The 22,020-nt window shown below is 36.9% G+C and overlaps 1 protein-coding gene across 1 annotated transcript; it reads right to left on the reverse strand.

The window, feature by feature from the left end:
- Positions 1-8,569: 8,569 nt before the first annotated feature.
- Positions 8,570-10,269, reverse strand: LOC134649641 (whey acidic protein-like). Its single transcript, XM_063504480.1, has 3 exons — positions 10,153-10,269; positions 9,585-9,782; positions 8,570-8,733 (listed from the first exon to the last, which is right to left on the reverse strand). Exons 1-3 carry the CDS (start codon positions 10,172-10,174, stop codon positions 8,588-8,590), a joined length of 366 nt encoding a protein of 121 aa, XP_063360550.1. The 5' UTR covers positions 10,175-10,269; the 3' UTR covers positions 8,570-8,587.
- Between the last annotated feature and the right edge of the window lie 11,751 nt (positions 10,270-22,020).

Here is a 22,020-nt window from a genome sequence, read left to right on the forward strand (position 1 = left end):
AAATTACCTATTTAAAAAAATCATAAAAAGAACACGCCATCCAGCACGTTCACCGGTCGCATGGTGCCCATGACGTGCCAAAAATTAAGTCAAATTGGAAACACAAGCTTGTAAATGTAAATAAGTTACAAGCTATTATGGCTCGGGCGATAAGGCTGCAGGGAAGATGGAAATGTGCAATATGAACGTTGGTCTATTTGTTTTTTGAATATATGGATAAGTATAGGTAGGTACTTGGATGATATATGACCCCCGGTTAGGGTTTGCACGACGGATCCGAAATGTATGGGAATATCCGCGGATCCGGATCCAGATCCGGATAATTTCATACATTTCGGATCCGGATTGCAAACCCTACCCCCGGTCGATTCTGATTTAACAATTTGTTTTGGGTTTTGACACAGTAACGATACGACTTTGACGGTCGTTCGGAATTATTGGTGCACGTGAGATGCACTATTTATTCGTGTCAAAGTAGTATCAAAAAATATCAAAACCGTACATAATAAATTGTAAAATCTGAATTGTACTGTATTATATGAATGTAACCATGAAATACGTGTTTTTTAAATAAATTATGTTTATGTTATGATTATCAGTACCGGGAGCTTGGAAAATAATGCAATTAGGAAAGTCCATATGCGTAAGTAGATTATCGTTGACCTTAGATTCTCCGTTTTGCGCTGCGCACCACACAATATACACGCTTTGAATAGACGGTGTTACTTAATAGTTATTTGTTTTACAAGGGGGCAAAGTTGTTGTTTAACCGTTTAAAGAGATTATTTCCAAAATATTCAATGTATCAAAAAATGTTTGTTGAAGACCCCTATTCGTTTAGGGGTTTTGAAAAACTTATCCAACGATACCCCACACTGTAGGGTTGAACGAAAAAAAAATTACATCCCCACTTTACGTGTAGAGGAGGTACCTACTCTAAACAAATGTTTTTTATTTTTTTTATTTTACGACTTTGTCGGACATATTGAACTACATATATATCCATGCCAAATTGCAGCTTTCTAGCGCTCAGGATCACGGAGCAAAGCCTCGGATAGACAGGCAGACAGACAGACGGACAGACAGACAGACGGACAGACAGACAGATGGACATGGCGAAACTATAAGGGTTCCTAGTTGAATACGGAACCCTAAAAAGGGGACAACCATTTGATAAGTTGTTTCCATTTTCATTTCTTTTTTCTTACCTAGGTACATACGCTGTATGCATGCACAGTTTTTGTTTTATAATTTGTTAGACAAATGAACCGGACTAGCTGTATTTTGTTGTTTTCGAGTTTTACACGTTATATTATCAACTGAGCGAGTTCACGTAGAACAGATAACTGATGACCTTAATGGACGTTTTTCCCGTGTTGAGGTGCGTTGGGATAAGTGTATAATTCAGTTATTTACAAAACTTTTTTTATCTTCGATTGCAAACCACACATTTTCCAAGACCATCTTCTTGCCCTCCATATCACATGCAGTCCCGTTTCCCGTCCATTTCCTATTTTCCGTCTCGTTCTTATTAGGGAATATAGGAACGATAAAGAATTAAAATCGGATTTAAACTGTTGTGAGACATACTAACATTTAATAACGATACACGGCCGTCGTGAACGCTGCTCGCACTGTTAGTGCTTGAGAAAGGAGACCTAGGCTCTCCGAAACATGTCGCGCGAGTGACTTAAAACAAGTGAGTCTAAACCGTCAAATTATACAAAATTAAAATCGGATTGGAAACGGGAAAGGAACGAGGAATTAGCGCAGAAAAATACCGACAAGAATGAGTTCTTGACACTATTTCCGTCGCTTGTCCCGTACCCGTTCTCAATCCGATTTTAATTCTCTCTCCGACTCGGACTCCGACCTTTCAAGACGGGAAAGTCTGGAAGTACTAGAGCGTGTTCAGAAGTAAACGTAATTATTATTTGTCTCTGACAGGTCTTCGATATTCGAGAAAATGCTTGCATCACAGCTTTAACAGAACATGGGTGGATTGAAATTCTAATTTATAACCCATAACCAAATCTACAGTCAACAAGATTAATTTTAGAACGTAGCCCACGAATGACCGTAGCCGCACGTTCCTTGCCAAAAAAGAATTCCTCTCTGCTTTTTAGCAGTTATAAAGTAAAAATGGAATCTTGTATACTACCTACAATAAAAATATGTTATATACAAATTACATTTTACAAGCATGACTCTTCGATTTTTTTTATAAGAGTGAAGTATACTTGAATAATAAACTATCTTTATCTTTACCTTTTATCTTTATAAAACTAAACCTATATCGATATATATATATATATATACCTTGGACAATCTATTATGTCTTACTGTATACCAGTCTGGGGCGGTGGCAATAAAAGCAAATTTATCGAGGTTGAAAGAGGACAAAGATGCCTAATTAAAGTTATGCTCTCTAAACCGCAACGTTTTTCTACTAAAGAGTTATATGGGAACACGAATTTACTCTCTATGAGAAAGCTATATATTTTAAGAACGATATTAAAAATTCACCCTACCATTAAATACAATCGGAGCGTAAATTCCCGAAGAAGGACAGTAAGAGTAATCCCAGTACCATTATGTAAGTCTGCATTCGCAAAAAGGCAATATGAATCACAATCTGCCAGACTTTACAACGCTATAAATAATGATGTATCTATCTATAACCTGACATCACATAAATGCAAAATTACAGTTACAGAAAAACTGAAATCCTTAACCTATGAAGAAATAGAATCCCTCATTTCTTTTGCAGTATAGTGTATTATACGTAATCAGGATCGTAGAATCACACACGCACACCCACTCACACCCACACACACACACGCACACCCACACACACACACACACACACACACAGACACACACACACACACACACACACATATACACACACACACACACACTTAATAATAATAATAATGTATATTTTAGCTTAAGTTAGTGTAAGGTCGTTTTTAGATTAGACTATACTAAACTAAATTAAATTCAAATATATATCGAATTGTTAGAACGAAAATGTTGGCTGGGAAGAGCGGGGTCTCCTGTCACAGGTATATTTTACTTACTAGGAGACTCCATTAACTGTATTGTTAAAACGAAACATTTACCTAAATAAATAATTTTTCATTTTCATTTTCATTTTCATCTTTATAAAAATTAATAAAAATTAAGGCCTACAGACTAGTTAAAAACTAGTTCGCACTTATCCCAATGCACCTTCCTACTTTCATTGGCAGAGACTGGTATATATTAAATCATTGTTTGTGGTAAGGCATAAATTCACGTGCACTCAAGCACTAACGAGTTGTTCTAGCGATTCCATTTAAAAATGTATTTCTTAAACTTAAAACTTTTTATGTTTCTTGCGAGTATTCGTTTTATTCATTGTGTTACAATAGACGAAGTGACCGATAAAGGTGAATGGAGTCTTAAACATGAGCTGTCTATCCCATTTACCATTAAAGAGAAACATTACTTCTATGGTTCTTACGGAAAACATTGGTTCATCAGAGAGGTGCTAGAAGACGGAAGAATGGGCCCGGAGACAGATGCAGGTGTGTGGGAACATTTTTATACTAAGGCAATTTCATACTCCCTAGATGATCACGACGGAAGAGGGTTTTTATACCTTATCAGTGATAAAAATACTTGGGTCATCCACGAACTGCTACCTAGTGGAAAAATTGGTGAGAAAACAGACTCTGGCTTACTGGATTCAATGCCTTCAGTGATATTTCCATATAAAATATATGGTGAACATTTTATTTTCCACCAAATTGATCATCAGTGGTCTATTCATAAATTAATATCGGGTGGTAAAATGGGTTCCAAGACGGACAGCGGGAGATGGAACAGCATTTATAAGATAGGTTTCGCATATTCACATTACGTCTATTTTTTCACTATCGATTATAACTACTACTTTATTCAAGAATTACTACCAAATGGTAGACTGGGTCAAGAATCCATTGCAGAAAATTGGAACGATAAACATGAGTCCAGTTTTCCATTTAGTATGAACGGGAAACACTATTTTTATGCTTTAAGTGACAAAAACAATTGGTACATACGAGAATTACTGACCAATGGAAAAGCAGGTTCCGAAAAGTCAGCAGGTACTTGGCCAGTATATCATTCGGTGTCTTTCCCTTTCCAAGTTAAAGGAAAACAATTTTTGTATGGTCTGCACGACTATTATTGGAATATTTGGGAGATTGTGGAATAATATAAGAATTGTTGGCTTCGAAGAAACAACCAAGAAGAATGTGTTATTGTGACTACATGATTTTTCTGAATTTCGAAGAACTATATTTAATTGCGCAGTGCCACAGAAGAACGAATAACAATATGTAGTAGAAAAACTGGCATTCCAATTAGGTCTATGGGGTCCCAGCGCGCAATCGCGAAGCGTCTGGCTGACGTAACTGGTGACCGAAGAGTCCGAAGACACAACCAAATAGCTGGCGGCTTCCTCGCACAACATATATCAGCATTGCGAAACAATGAGGAAATTTCATTTTCTTCACAAACTCTTAAAATCTCTCCTAAAGTCTAACTTCTAAAATGCTGAAATGTAGACGTCTTCGATCGAATATTTAGAACCGATGAACTACGACACCATTTTGACGCTAAATCATAACTTAGAAGGAAAGGGACTAAACACTCAAGTTACGTGATAATCCATACAGATAGGTACTACAATATTTCCTGGATTGTACACTTTCTTATAAGATTCTCATTGTTTTTGTCAATACCTTATATCATTATTTGAACGATTTTAGTACTGTATAATAAATCTTACAGACTTACAATAACTAGGTAAGAACTATAACACAATACAGGCATGTACCACGTAATTTTAGAATTGGTTTTAGATTAAGTTAGTACCTAGTTGTATTGATATTTAGAGTAGAAGGATAATAGGATAATATAAAGGATAATCATAATATTTAATTTTTAGTTTATTATATTGTTTCGTTTTGTTTTAGTTATGCCTACTTTTTTATTAACTGTTGACGCTGTTGTTATAGTTATGTAAATTGTTAGGTTAAAGGTGACAGTCCATTTCCAACCGCAGCTGCACTACTGTTCATTTTACTATGGAAATTGACAGTAACGGCGACGCGTTCAGTACCAGTAGTGCAGCTGCGGTCAGAAATGGAATGTTACCCTAAGGGTTTTTTTAAATTAAAACTGGGCATTGCATGTTTTTTTTTTTTTTTACCTATTATCTGTTTTACCTTAGTGTTCAAACTTTGATATTGATACTTGACTAATATTTACTTATTAATGAAACAGAATTGTACCACTATACTGCGGCAGTAACGATTGAGACGCGACATTACTACCGACGACGTTACTGCCAGTGTCAAAATCGACGTTGATGCCCGGATATTTGACATTTGCAGCAGCAATGCAGTCGACAGTTATGTACTAGTGCAAAGCCTTAGCTGCTGTAATGCTGCTAACTGCAAGTATGCCGTACATAATCCAAATAGAAGTTGCTGCTCGGATTTTTGCCATTTGTGGTAGCAAAGCAGTCAGCAGCCATGTCGTGCTGCGATACTGCTGCAGTAATGCTGGCGTAGAACAGGACCTTAAGGTGATGTGAGGCGAGTGGGAGGATATTCGGACTAAAGGATGGCTCTCGCTTGACCGGGCCGGGGCCGGGCCGGAGCTTCCGGCGCTTCGTTTTCTATGGAAAGCACCACGTGATCGGTATCTGCCGTCATGCGTCATAGAAAATGACACGTCGGATGCTTCGGCCCGGGCCTGGCCTCGCGTAGCGTGAGTCATCCTTAAGTCGCGCTCGGAATACACTAGCTTTTATAATTATATTATATTTAAAGAGACTTTACATTGCACGATGCAAGAACATACACCATAGATTGTGTAAGGTATAAAATGATACTTCGACAGAGTACTTTGTTAGAAAGTAGTACGTCTCTACTTTTATGAATTACTAGCCAACCAAGACAAGATTGCAGCCAAATTTCGTTACTTACCCAATACCATCCATCCATCATCATTTGTTATAGAACTTATAGCTGCTGTTTTCCTGAGTTTCATTATACGTTTTGAAATAACCATTTAAATGTTAGGGTAGCAGGTCTCAGGAAGAACATAAAATCGATGGTTTCTCAGAAATCGTTAACTCTCGCTGAACATACATGGGGATCAAATTTGTAGCTCAAGATTGTTATTACTTCGTTTGATACGTACGGAAACCCTGCAGACTTGTTTACCTACGACAGCGACGAAACGCAAATACAGAAATTGAAAAACTCTTTATAAACCACCTGATAATGGCATACGAAAAAAAATTTGGTGCTTTGGGGTAACTGTAAAAGTGGGATAATTTTGAAAATGGCAAATATCTATAAAACCTGATCCGCTTACGCTACTGCAACGTTTACCAAGGCATCTTGCATACTGTTGCTACAGTAGTGGTAAGGTCATGTGCCTTATCCCGTCATAGGGGTTATTGCGTCCATTTGCGTTTTTCTCGAACAACTAACAAAATTGATAAAATCAGCGACAACGATTCAAGTGAGTCTAAACCGTAAAATTATTAACAGTTTAAATTCGACGATTGCTTTTAGTTTGAGTAGTCAAAAGCAAATGGGTTTTTTCCCTACTGATACGACTGAAAATTAAACAAATATACGCTCGTGGTCAGAATATTCCCTATGACGGAATTAGACACATTTACCTTACCTAAAGTGCTTCTCGTTTAGTCGGTATTTGCCATTTTCGAAATTGCCCGGCTATCAAAGTTAAATGCACCTTACACACCTTACCTTACACACCCTACTTGTTTCACTCTACCGCGGCAACAAAGACACAATAAACGAGATTAGGTCGGATATATGGCTGCATTAGCTCGAGACACTTCTAATTTGATCCGATTAGAGCACCTGGTGCACGCTACTCAGTTTAAAAGCAGGTTTTATGTTAATAAAAAATAATGTAATGCTTAAATTTATGAAGTTGAATGAACAGTTCATTTTTTACTCCGATACATTTTTTTTTCTTTCATATTTTTGACTTTTATAAAAAAGCCGCATAAATAGGTTGGTACGTCAAATTCATACACTTAAAATAGGACAGTTATTGTATGTACAGTCACCTGCAATAATATGTTACACAATGAAGGCCGCAAAAATATCTGACACGATCTTATTTGTATAGAGCCATAAGAGCGTGTCACATATTTTTGCGGCCGTCGAGGAGTAACATGTTATTGCAGGTGACTGTACATAAGTAGCTTGTAGATTATTCAAAATTGTAAGATAAACATCATAATATTTGTTTTTCTGATTTGTATTTTACAATAACAGTAGGTACTTGAATATGCAAAATATGTTCTCTTGAAGCGGTATCAAGTAATCAATATTTTAAATGATAATCGTCCAATCGCCATCAGATATTTCGGAGCGGTCAATGTGCTCAAAAATATCTTAACACGCCTCTATCGGCATGGCGCTAGGTGCGTGTTCAGATATATTTGAGCACCTCGGCATGTCAGCCGTTTCTCACAGCCAAACATATTTAATTGAAACTGTGAATTCGAACTCACTACTAAACTTGTGGCTCTGAGGTCTATACCTCATAAGCTGTGGACGTCGTGAATACCCATCATGGCTTCGCCGTTTGAAGAACTTCCAAACACTTCCCACTGATTAACAGTCCGCCGGACGGTATCGGCCTGTCAGTTGTTCGGAAGTGTCCATTTTTAGGGTTCCGTACCCAAAGGGTAAAAACGGGACCCTATTACTAAGACTCCGCTGTCCGTCCGTCCGTCCGTCCGTCCGTCTGTCACCAGGCTGTATCTCACGAACCGTGATAGCTAGACATTTGAAATTTTCACAGATGATGTATTTCTGTTGCCGCTATAACAACAAATACTAAAAACAGAATAAAATAAAGATTTAAGTGGGGCTCCCATACAACAAACGTGATTTTTGACCGAAGTTAAGCAACGTCGGGCGGGGTCAGTACTTGGATGGGTGACCGTTTTTTTTTGCTTGTTTTTTGTTGATGGTGCGGAACCCTCCGTGCGCGAGTCCGACTCGCACTTGGCCGGTTTTTTGTTCTAACTGACAGGCCGATAAAACAAAAAAAACTACTTATTTATCGAATCTACTCACACAATTTTACAAGACCTGTAGAGGAGAAGATCCGAAATACCAAAGCATTTTTTCCCAGGTTGAAACAGAAACCTTCGGTTTCGGTGTAATAAATGATCCATCATTTTCGTCGCGTTGTCCCGACATTTTGCCACGGCTCATGGGAGCCCGGGGTCCGCTTGGCAACTAATCCCAGGAATTGGCGTTGGCACTAGTTTTTACGAAAGCGACTGCCATCTGGTCTTCCAACCCAAAGGGTAAGGCCCTTATTGGGATTAGTCCGATTTCCTCACGATGTTTTCTTTCACCGAAAAGCGAATGGTAAATTATCAAATGATATTTCGTACATAAGTTCCGAAAAACTCACTGGTACGAGCCGGGGTTTGAACCCGCGACCTCTCGAGAAGGTGAAATAAATGATTATTGAGTTTAATTGTAATTTATTCAGGTGTAGGTTTCTGGCAGGTGAAGGCGCCGCAGCGATTGGCGCAGCATTTGAGCGAGCGCGGGCAGTCGGAGTCGCCGGTGCACATGTGACTGCAGACCCACACGCCGCCTGGGTTCTCTGGACAGCGGCCTGGTTTCACTGGAAAATGGAAACAAGAACTATTCAACTGTTGACTAGATTTTTAGGACGTCAATCTATCTATAAAACTGAGGACATTAAAGATCAAACGACCTTTTTTGGGATCCACTATATTAAAAGATACAAAAACTTGAAATAAGAATCAAATTGGTACATTTCTACAACGCGTTCGAAACTTTCCTTCTTCTCATCTTAATGTATTCCGGTTTGCATCCTAAAACAGTTCGGAGTTAAATCGCGTTCCAAAGAATCAGTGGTTTTTTATCTATGTTATCAAATATTTTCTTTGTCACCGCGTCTACACACAGAACCACCACAGTCAGTCGGGCAGCAGAGTTTAATAGTGTTGACACACGGTTTCCGTTTCAGTTTCCAGTTTATTTATTCAAGAACAATTTACATCTTTTTTGGATCTTTAGTTTGGATGTGCAGCAAAGATATCACAACTAACAGGGATGATTATCTTACCTGCGCCGTTAAAGTGTCTCTTTCTATCTCACACGCTCTTTTTCTTCCTAGCGTTTGTTCCGGCTTATTGCCATGGCTCACGGCAGCCTGGGATCCGCTTAGCAACTAATCCCGAGAATTGGCGTAGGCACTAGTAGACTATCAGCTATAGGACATTAAATCGTCCGATGTTTCTTACCTACGTCTTCAAAGATTCTCTTCGTCACCGCGTCCACACACATAGAACCACCACAGTCAGTCGGACAGCGGATGTGCAGCAAAGATATCACGAACAGGGATGATTATCTTACCTGCGCCTTTAAAGTGTCTTTCTTTCTACCACACGCTTCTCTTCTTCTTCCTAGCTAGAGGACATTATATCGTCGGCGTCGGATGTTTCTTACCTACGTCTTCAAAGATTCTCTTCGTCACCGCGTCCACACACATAGAACCACCACAGTCAGTCGGACAGCAGAGCTGAGTGGCGTTGGCGCAAGGCTTGGCTGTACTGCAGAGGCCATCGCACACGTCGACTGATAGAGTTGGTGGGCACGAGCCTCCTCTGATGGGGTCTAAGGCCGCGAACGCAAGGAGGGATGAAACTGGAATAAAGGAAATTAAATTTGAATATTTGTTTGTTACCAAAATAACCAAAAAAATTGCAAAGACAATTCTCATAATGGGGAAAAAAACTAGATACCTAACAGAAATAATTGACCAGGTCGGTTTTCCTCTTCATAAATAGGCATTGAATATAATATATAATACCTATATTGTCTGATTATATACCTATTTTAAATCACAGTTTACGACGTACGACGACGCTCAACTATTTCACAATTTTATCAGTAGCACTGTACCACTAATTAATATGATAACACATCACATTATAACTAAAACACTTTTCAACCCAAAACTAACCACAATTTTTATCAGAAAATATAATTGGACAATTAATTGTGTTATACTCACCGAGTACAACGTAAGCGAACATTTCTGACAGACGGTGACAGCGTGACAGTGACAGCGGCGCACGCGTCAGCTGCTTTATAATTCTCGGCGCGATTATACGCCGAGGCGAACTTGGGGACACACGGCCGTAGAGAATACGCAATTTAGTGGTTCTAATAATTAGGTACTTACTATGCTAAATTTTCGTCCAGCAGGCCTGTTATAGATGGCTTTATAATAATATCACTTTTTAACAGACACCCAAACGGATCCAATACGGATAGACAAAAACGATCATCATATCCTCAGGTTTGGTGTTGTTTTTCGATATAACTATTACATAAAACGCATCAAAATTTCATGTGGTTTGTCAAAGTTGTGCGTGCTATACAGGTTTCTTTTAATAGAGCACTGAGGGCAGCTACTTAGGTACTAAATCCCAGGCTGCTTCTTTGACGGCAAAATAGTCTTAGCAGACCTACCCTAGTACGACTGTACTATTACGGGTGACTACCCGTAATAATATGTTACACAACGAAGGCCGCAAAAATATCTGACACGATGTTATTCGTAGAGTGATAAGAGCTTATCACATATTTTTGCGGTCTTCGAAGAGTAACATATTATTGCAGGTGACTGTACATAGACTACATAGTAGTTAAGTTTACAAATTCTAAAAATAATGTACAGACAAAGGTAGGATTGTCATATTCGTGTGATTTTTAGTGTTCCGTACAAAACGTTGTTCACGGAACACTTATGGGATCACTTCGGTTTTGTTTAAGATAAGCAATGTAAAAGCATTGATTGACGAACTGATTATAATACAAAGGGCTCATTTAGACGGCGCGCGAACTCGTAAACGATTTAAGTTACATTGCGGACCATTGAGGTTACATCAATTCAGACAACCGATCAAATGACGCAATATAAAGTGTCATTCAATAGAACTTGCTAACTATGTAAACAAAAGTTACTAGTAAATTGACATTCAGTCAGTGTCAATTTTAGTATGGCGGTTTGTTTACATACTTAGTTAGCAAGTTCTATTGAATGACACTTTAATGAAACTCTCATGCGAGTTCTCGCACCTTCTAAATGAGCCCTTAGTTGCTTAATCTTGAGGTCAGTGTGTCCGAGATTGGATGTCACTGCGATAACTCCGGCCCCGGCGGACTCCCGATAATTACTGGAACACTCGCTAACTTGTTTATCTCGTTATGACGTTTTCCTTATTTTTTTACGCCAAGGGATTTATTTTATTTCGAAGAGACCAGATTATCCATATTTGGCTTGGATGTACTCGTTTTTTCCTGTAAATTCATGGTCAGGTGACCGCAATGTTGTGGTTTGTCGTTGTCACCTACAAGAGGTCATATTCTCAAAATAGAATTTTGTGTACCTACGTTAATATGACATAATTTACCTCTTGACTTTAATAGAATAGGTGTTTGGCAGAAGAGCTGAGGTGATTGGTGACACACTCAGTGACGGTGTGGTGTGGGACGTAAAGACAAACACTATCTCTGGAGTATAGGTTTATTCTGCTCTATGATACTTATGCTAGGGTATATATAGGGTACATGTGAGAGAGTGTGCGTGCACACTACACCTCCCTTCCAAAGAAAAAAAAGATTATAAGTTTAAATATATAATAATCTTTTTTTTGTTCATATATTTAGTAAGTGTTAATAAGAGTAAATAGAACACAGTTACACAGTTTTAAAATTTATAACAAAAAAAATATTAAATCAAAATCTAAGAAATATCAATATAACCTTTTATCGTTTAAAGTTAGATTGGAAAAAAAATTGCAAAAAGAAAAACCTTAGTCGTAAAATAAAGCAGATATATTTACGGCTGTTGTTGTCCTGAATACCAATAAAATAAAAATAAAAAATATAATTAACATATGACAATTGCAAAAAAAAAAAAAAAACAAAGATAATAAACACAATTTCAGCACGCTTTGATGATGAAACGAAATTACAAAGTAGGTACATTACACAGTTATATACTAGTCATAAGAAAAATAAAAACCCAAAGATTTATAAAAAAAAAACACAAAATAAAAAAGAAATCACATTATTCAAACATTATCACTATTATAAAAAACAGTTCTTGTCCATTTAGGACACATGTGTCTAATTAGTCAATCCTAGGTAGGTACCTTTACTTTACATTCGGTATTTATCATATTTTAATACATCAATACATCATATTCTCAAATCCATAATTGTTGTTACATACTTGCAAGTAGTTTCTTAATTATTCCGTTTTTAAAACGTCATTATTGTTAAATTTCACTTTATTTATTATATTATTTTAACTCAAAGTGTGCATCCTGTGTGCATCACTTGCGGCAAGGGTACACAACGCATTTATTTTATGGCCGGCCGACCTTAATACACATTTATTTATTTATTTGCTCAGGATACAAGGAATTTATTTATTACGCGCGCACACCTATTATTTCATTATTTATACACTCAGGCAGTTCTTTTAACACGTCCATACATAAAACCTTCCATGTGTCCAAGGAGTCTCCACGATTGATGCTCGATCGAATCATGGTCAGACGCCAAGGATTCCGTGCCTGCCTTGTATCCTGGCGTACCCTCGCTATACCGTATCGCTCAAGGCCGCCTCTCGGGCCACCGAAGATGCGATAGGCATGTTCTATTTATATATATTTTACTTCATATTTCCCTCTCATACACAAAACATTCAAAAACCAACCGTATAACGCAACACCATGAAAGCTTCAACATGTAAGAATTTCAACAACTCTTAGTTGATCAGGCTAATCGTTCTTTGAAAAACTTATATATATCAGCCTTCCCAAGCACTACTTAAATAAAAACCAATTCCTTCTACACATATCAAACTATACCTCTCAAAACTATTCCATCCTATTTCTTTACATAAACTTCCAATCTCAAACATTTCTAAACCACAACCCATAAAATTCCAGCTTTAAAACAATCCTAAGCATACCTACCAACTAATAAAACTTTTCATAAACGATCACAATCCTGTTTTTTTAATACTTTTTTTTACCACCCGATTCATTTATCGTCATTTATCAATATTGTCATTATTTCATTTCACTTTGATCTTAAATCCGTCAAGTCCATATTATATGTCAACTCCAAACACATTAAATTACAAAAAAAATTGTCTTAAAATCAAAATAATCCTTAATTAATAAACCATCACTAATCTAGTATAATAATAATATGATATATGGTTAAAAGGCGGTATCGCGTTATATTTTGCATTTGTTATTACAAAAATATTATTATGTTAAGTTTTATCAAGTATGATTTGTTTTAATACATTACATTGAATTCAAAAGATCTAAAACACTGCAGGAAGACTATGAAATTTGAGATGAAATGACAGACTTCACGTGCCATTCCATATATGGAGTACACGCGCCGCCGTCATGTGGGCTATAGGTATTCGAGAAGGATGAAGTAATTGTGTCATTCATGTACTGATAATACTTAAGCAAATTTGAAAAAAATATGAATGATCACCGGAAAGCAAATTGAGGCAAGGAAAAATAATAATTATAGGAAAAAAAAATTAGCACCAAAATACACTTAAGACTGAAAATTAATTATTATTCTCGTTAATCGTTATATAATGACCGCCCTTTTATCCATATTGTGTTTCGTCATCTAGCGGCATTATCATAAATGAAATGTTATCAATAGTTCATACACTTATAAAATAATTAGTTAATGAATGCCTTAAAAATGTACGATTAAAAACTTTAAAAATAGAAGTCACTTCAATTATGTCTGTTTTTCACTTTTTTACTACCACTGTGATACGCTGGATCTCGTGCCTTGGTTTAGGGCACCCGTAGCTGCAGACCACGCCCTTATCCACCGACACGAGCAACGCCCAGCAGCAACCAACATCACAAAAATTACAAGTCTCAATTTTATTTTTAATTTTTATTAAGGTAATTCTTATTTATGTCTCGTTTACAGTCACACCTTATTTTTCTTTAAATTATTTTGTTTACTTCACTGCCCGAGAAATATTCATACGCACTTTATTTTTTCCACTGTTTTTATTACTGTCTATTTACTTAGTCGAACTTTTTTTTCCCGTTAATTTTGTAACAGAGTTCCGTTAAATCACTATAAGTTCGGATCACTACTTATCAACTGTTCCAATAGTCCGATAGGTTTTTTTTTTTTTAAGTTGTTATAACACTTTAATTTATGCACTAGTTTAACTTTCAAAACTGTCCACACTGTGCAGTATCTATAACTGTCAATATGATTGAAATCAAATGTAATGTCCTTGTAAATATTGTTGATTTAATTTGTATTCTTCGTTTTCTTGTTGTTCGTCCTCTGGCTGGCGCGGCGCGCCGCCAGTGCAGCGCAAGGCCGCACTGGCAGGATCGCCATGTGGTGTGGGACGTAAAGACAAACACTATCTCTGGAGTATAGGTTTATTCTGCTCTATGATACTTATGCTAGGGTATATATAGGGTACATGTGAGAGAGTGTGCGTGCACACTACAACGGAATACATACAGGAAAACAGTACATTAGATCAGCGGTCGGCAACCTTTTAGCAGTCAAGGGCCACATAGTAGTTAACGAAGTTGACGCGGGCCGCATGCGGCCGCCGGTTGCCGACCGCTGCATTAGATGATTACTTTTATAATCCAGCTTTGAATATTACCCAAACCTACACAATTTCAAACAAAGTTGTGATTTATTGTTATAAAAGTTTTGATTGCCTAATAAAATATAACGCGAGCTTCGTTGCGTCTTTGTTTATATTAAATACGTTTTTGTTTGAAGAAACGTCACTGCTGACACTTGTTTGACACTGACATATCCGATCCATATCGTTTCGATATCTAATATTTGACGTATCTTAAAGTTCGAAAGTAAGTTCAAGTTCCAGGCTCAAGAAATATAAAAAAATAATTAATATATTTCATGAAAAACTCGGCTTACTATTAATTTCGCATTTCAGTCATGTAGTAATCCCGCCTATTATCGCCTAAGGGTTGAGTGCTTAACACAAAATGGGTCCCAGTTAAGCCAATATTGAAATCATTAACCGTCAGTGAAAAAAATTAATTAAGAACGAGCAACAATAAATTTAAGAAAAACTGGAACATTTTTATACTGATTAATAGGAAATTTCTACAGTTTTTCTTTGTAGGAAGCCTAATATTTGATATATTATCCTTTACTTTATACTTAATTTTAATAATGGCTTACAAGTTTTGTTATTGTATTTATATCTTATAATGAGTCTAACCTTTATTTATACTATTAATTAACAATATTAGGTAATAATAAAAAAAAACATTAAAACTAATAACTATGAATTAAATATTTAAAAACTAAACTAAAATTAAACTAAATAAAATATAAAAATAAAATCCTTTACTTAATTTATAATAAACTATTTTAAAATAGCATAGAAAATCCCCATTCACATCTAAAGTATTCTTAACACACATAAACACGACAGAAGTACCGACAATATTTGTTTGTGTGTGCGCGAGCTTCGTTGCGTCTTTGTACATATATTAATGTATAAAATATACGTAGGTATTAACAATAAATACATTTTCTGTAAAAAACGCCAGCATACTTGGCTTCAGAGTTAATTAAAGATTCAAGGACAAAGGGGATTTTTTTGTATAAAATTAAGGCGCAAGAAAGTTGCAACGTAAAATATGTATATATATATATAAAAGTATTTTTTTTTCTTCTTCGAGAGGAAAATTTCGACATCTAAAACTTAAAACTATGTAATTGCTGAGGGCTCAAATATACATTTATACAAACTAAAAACTAGGGATGTAACGATACCGATACCGATACGATATATCGGCCAATATAATCGGCAGGCCGATATATCGGCATCGCCGATTTAAAATCACCCGATATCATAACAAAATATAAACAACCCACAGTAAGGTAGGTATTTTATTGGGCAACAATATTCTACACCTCAATTTTAACTTGATGTGTCAAATAAACTTAATTTGTTTTCTTAACAAAAATGTACCAAAATTGAACTTTAATTACTGATGTTGGTTTTCTTGTGCTTGATTGTTTGATGGATGATTACCTAAATAAATGTTTATTTGATTTTGATTTAGCATTTTTCATTATTTTTATTTTTCAGTTTTTCACACTTCTTAAAATCGAGTGTCTATTCAACATATTAAGTATGTTTTATTGCACATAAAGGATATAATTATTTATTTGATTTATTAACTAACTACCAGGCTATCGATATCGGCATCGGTATCGCCGATTATTTAGTGTAAATATCGGTATCGGTATCGTATCGGCAAAATCATGTATCGTTACATCCATACTAAAAGTAAAAACCAAGTTTGAAACATTTGGCGCCGTATTGCACAGTAAAGTACCTACTATCTTAAAATATTCATGTTTTTATTTTATTATTTGAAAAACTGTCTCAAAGGTTCCTAAGAAAACAAGCAACAACGGTTGTACTCCGGGAGTGCCAATAGAAGTGAAAACTCACCTCACTATGTTACCGACGCCCGGTAACACGATATATACGTTTAGCGGAGGTATTCTATTTATTTATTATATATTATTATCATTCTCAAATAAGATCACACTTTTTCATTGACATGTTTATTTACATACTGCCATGATAACGTCAAATTATTTGAACATAGGTAAAGAGTCTTGAAAAGGAGTCCGCAACATAAATGTCAAATAGCATTGAGTTTTTCTTTATTGATTTAAATGCCATTTAAATTATGAGTGGCCACCTTACGGGACTTACGGTCACGTGATCGCCTTACGCCCCTTACGGTCACGTGATCGCCTTACGCTGTCTCGAGTTTATCATTTTTTCCCCACCTCAAAAAGTGCCCATCGCCGCTAAAGAAGTTTTCTCTTCAAAAATTTGGTAGGTAGGTACCTAAGGATTGGGTACCTGATTCTATAGGTAGTCGCTTTTACCTCCTAGCTTCATTTGAATTCATCTCTGTATATGCGGCATTTTTTACAGAACAATTGCAACGGTGTATTTTCAGTATCATTTCTTTTATAGCTCTCTTGATACCAACGCCAGCCACATTCTAGAAGCAACAATGACGTATATATTTACTTACTTTGCGACAGTATTTTTTATTACGTCGGTTTCAATGGAAGGATCTCGGAAGCGCCAACGATCACGTGAAATGTTCCTCTCGGCGAGGATTGAAACTTTTCTACTTATTGTCATAGAGAAATATAGTAAGACAAGAGTGCTCACTCCATACATCAGTTCAGACTATTAATTTCAGTGTCTACATCTAGCATCGAGTAGCGGAACTATCAGTACTGCTACTTGACAATAGATGTACTGATAGTTCCGCTACTCGATGCTAGATGCTAGTCTTTTTGGTACTAAAACTGATGTATGGAGTGAGCACTCCATGTATTTTTTTCTCTATGTTATTGTCGGGATTCAGAGAATTCAAATGCAACGCTGTTCCATTTTATTTTATAAGCGGAAATAATATTTTAAGGTAATCCAGACGTGGCGCGTGGAAGTTATAAATACTTATAAAACGGTACAGCCTACTCAAAACTATCTCTGATAAGTACAGTCAGCATCAAACAATGATAGAAAAAGAGCCCAAATATAATATATACTTAAATGAAAATTTGGGGATAATCACAGATTGATCCAGCTGTCCAAGCCCTAAACTTAGCAAAGCTTGTACTATAAGTATATAATTAATCTAGACTTTCTAGACGATGATTATGATATATTATACATACTTAAAGGAACATTTGTATTAAGATACAAAGATAAAATCCATAACTCACGAACAAATATTTCTGATGAACAAAAAAATGTGGCTTTCCAGGGCCTTTATGCACATGGAGCATAATGGCCTTTTAGACATGGAACGCCACAAATATCCTTACCGGAATTCTGCCCTCCTAAGGTAAAAGGCCGTATTTTCATATAGTGTTCTTTGAAAATACGGCCTTTTAGTTTAGGAGGGCAGAATTCGAACCCGGGAGCTCCTGGCAGTAGGCGCCTCATAGACAGGGTCACTGACGACTAGGCTAGGAGGCTGTTTAGGAGGCTATTGTAACATAATATCGCACACAACCTTATTACCATAGCATACATATTTGGTTTCGTTGTCACTATCTATTTATTCCGACTGTACATAACTAGGTACTCATAATACAGGTTGAACAATCGAAAACACGGCAAAAACGCACGGTGTCAATTGTCATGAATCTGTTATGTGTGTAAATCATTATTAATGATATTTCTTTCGCCCTCTTCAAATCTCTTCAATGCTGGTTTTCTGTCTATGTGAGCCTCGCTTCGGCGATGGGAAACCACTAGACCAAATAAATTATCTAGATGTGCAATACTGGAATGGAAACCTATTTCAACTCGTATTTTAAATTTCGCATGCATCCGATGAAATTTTAAATGATATTTTGATTTTCCACAGTAAATATAGCTCTTTAGATTAAAATCAAACCAAATAGTTCTCTACATTTTCATGTTTTGTGAGAGGATATTCTCGTAAAATTGATGATGATATAACTAATTTAAAAAAAATATTTTACAGTATCAATTCATATCAGAATATCAGAAGCATTTGATATGTAAAAAATATTAAAATTCATCGCACACAATCAATGGAGTGGCGAAAATCGAGTTAGGGCTGACGTGCCAATTACTGGTACGCCCCGTTAAATTGGTACATGTACCGAGCTACCCGCCACCTGGGCACGCCAGCTCCATGCTTTTTGTGTACAATTATTTTTCTTTTTAAACCTCTTTCATTACTTTTTAAGCGGTGGTCGAATGGATTTGACATCGAAGGTTCAAATCCAGGTACGTCCCCTCAGCGATGACATTAATGTCTGCCATAAGGGATATTAATATAATTAAGAAAAAAAAAACAATTTAGAATAATCCCAACAGAGTCGATTATCATCGCTAGTGTAGCAGTTTCTTAAATGCGGATAATATTCAGTACACAACATCAATTTGTACGAAATAAGCTGCCCGAAGCAGCAAAGCCAACAGCCGGGTGAAATATCGGCGCAATTAATCTTGTTTTTAAAAAGACCATATTTTATTTTCGGCCCAGTGTTTAAAGATTAGCCGTGACCTTATTCAAGACGTGGTGTTGTCACATTTATTAAATTTTGCTACTGCAAATATCTTGGGAAATGTTCCTGTCCTGGCAAATACATAAGTAAGTAAGGTAACCGTATACTAGTGCTCGACGCGGTCCCAATACTCCCAATGCATATCATTTTGAAACTTAAGTCATTGTCAATAGAGGTGATAGCAGGGTGTCATCTATTGGGCATAATTCTGCCCTCCTAACGATAACTGCAATAACTAATTTTGAAATGTCATTCAACTGTGTGAAACATTGAGAACAAGGTAGGTATACAATTAAATGACATTTTAATACGAGTTATTGCACTTATGTATGAGGGCATAGTATGTCGAGCACTAGTACGTTTACCTTATTGTTACAACCTAGAGTCTTAACCCGACAATAGCCGCCACTATACAATCACTCATCTCAAAACGAATTATGTACTTGCTAAAATGACATGAAACTTGGCATGAATATTAATGGCTCCTCTACACGATGGGCCAACGCCGGCCACTCCAAGGGACGCATTTATGCGTTAGAGGGAGCAAGTGATATTGCTATCTCATTCTACCGCATGGCTGCGTCCCTTGGAGTGGCCGGCGTTGGCCCATCGTGTAGAGGAGCCATTAAATAACATATAGGTATCTATGTCTGGTATTAGTACTTATTGCTATAAATAGCAATACAAAGAAAATAGAGTGAGTAAACGTTTTACTTAGAAAATCTCTACACGGTCTATTTTAGGAACTAATAACAATATTATGTTACGTTAATTACTTTGTTTCCACAGCGGAGCATACGAATAATTAGTTCGCATTTTTATTTCATTTTCAAAATTAGGTCCCGCTTTCGAAGTTATCCATTATGCAACCTTACCTACCCGTGTAAAACAAAATAATTTTGTATAAAAACTCCAATAAAATCCGGTTTCACGTGTATTTAATAAAAACAAAGCAACTGAAAAATCAATTAAATCCATCACTGATCGCGATCTCGATTTCAATACAAACAAAAATAAACGCAGAGCGGCGCAAATAAACAAGTGAATAAAACAAGGTTTTTATTCCATTCGCTTCCCTACCACTGGCCGACTAGACCAGCTAGGTACCATGGTCGCATTTTTATCACTTGTCATGGCATGCGCACAGACAAGACATCCTCTAGACTGAGCATAGTAACGCTACCCCCTCTGCCACTTATACGGTAGTTTTACTCCATCTTCGAGTCAATCCCGTGCCGTGATTGGTCCGTGTCTTTGAACGGACCAATCACGGCACGGGATTCGCTCACCTCGTCCCCCCGCACCCCCGTATTTTTGGCAGCATCGGTTTCATGAAATAATTGCTCTAAACTCAGTCTAGAGGATTCCTAGTCTATGTGTCATGCGTCACTTTCGCACTTACATGTCTGTTAGAACGTGATAGGCATGGTGACAAATGATAAAGAGCCGACCATCTTAGCCCTACAGCTATCTTGGTCGCATTTTTATCACTTGTCATGTCATGCGTCACTTTCGCACTTACGTATTTGTTAGAACGTGACAGCCATGTTGACAAATGATAGAGCCTGCCATCTTAGCCCTACAGCGGCGGTATCATGGTCGCATTTTTATCACATGTCATGTCATGCGTCACTTTCGCACTTACATACTTATTAGAACGTGACAAGTAGCGACACTATTATCACGGCAAACTTGACGTTTAGTTGTCATGTAAGGCTACCATGAGTTGACATAATGTTTACGCTAGCGACTGCGTGAACTCAATCGCAGTCCATCTCGCTTGCAGATTTGACTAGCTTCGGCTCGGTAGTCGTTAAGAATGTGTGGCAAGAGTGCCAATTAGGTACGGTCTTGAGTTGCGTGTAATCAAGACGCCAGAGGTTCGCGCTAAAACAATGTTTATTAGAAATTTTCTGTAAGTAGGTAGGTATATACGGCTTTCACAAATGTTACCAAAATTAAAACTTACTCTTAAGAATATTTCCCAGAATAGGCGGAGTTCTTATCTTAATCATAAATAGGTGTATCTGGCCGCGTAGCCAACGTGCAAATCGCTTACGCTCCGTAGCGGTCGAAACGCAACTGTCACTATCTCACTAGTATGGAAGAGTGATAGGGAGACACAAAGCGATTCGATGGCGAAGCGCAAGCGATCTTCACCTTGGCTAGGCCTTGTGTAAGTAACACATTTATATGATTTTTAATCTTCGTCTTCTTCCTCGCGTTATCCCGGCATTTTGCCACGGCTCATGGGAGCCTGGGGTCTGCTTTACAACTAATCCCAAGAATTGACGTAGGCTCTAGTTTATATGATTTTTAATATTATATTTTATATATTTTTCTTTCATATCATGGTCAAAAACGCGTGTTTCTTTTTCCTCCGTCACATTTTACTATGAAACTTTCCATACAATAAAATTTAGCATACTCATTAACGATGACAAACAGTTTGGTGCAACCGACCCTTAGTCGTTCGGTCGATGTACGAGTATTTAGGTACCTATACCTACCTAACGATGAACTGTACACAGTGCATACACGAAGGAACCCTAGCTTGCTAGGGTGCCTAGCTGGTAATTGGCATGAGGTAATTAATTCTAGGGCTCACTCGAGCCTGGATTGGCAGCAGCCATTAACCGCTTGCTCGAGTTAGAAATGGAGTTTATTTTTAGAATTTATGCAGATGGTATTCAATAATTTATCGATTTTTCAA

Source organism: Cydia amplana, chromosome 7, assembly GCF_948474715.1.
Source record: "Cydia amplana chromosome 7, ilCydAmpl1.1, whole genome shotgun sequence".
In the NCBI taxonomy this organism is placed as follows: Eukaryota; Metazoa; Arthropoda; class Insecta; order Lepidoptera; family Tortricidae; genus Cydia; species Cydia amplana.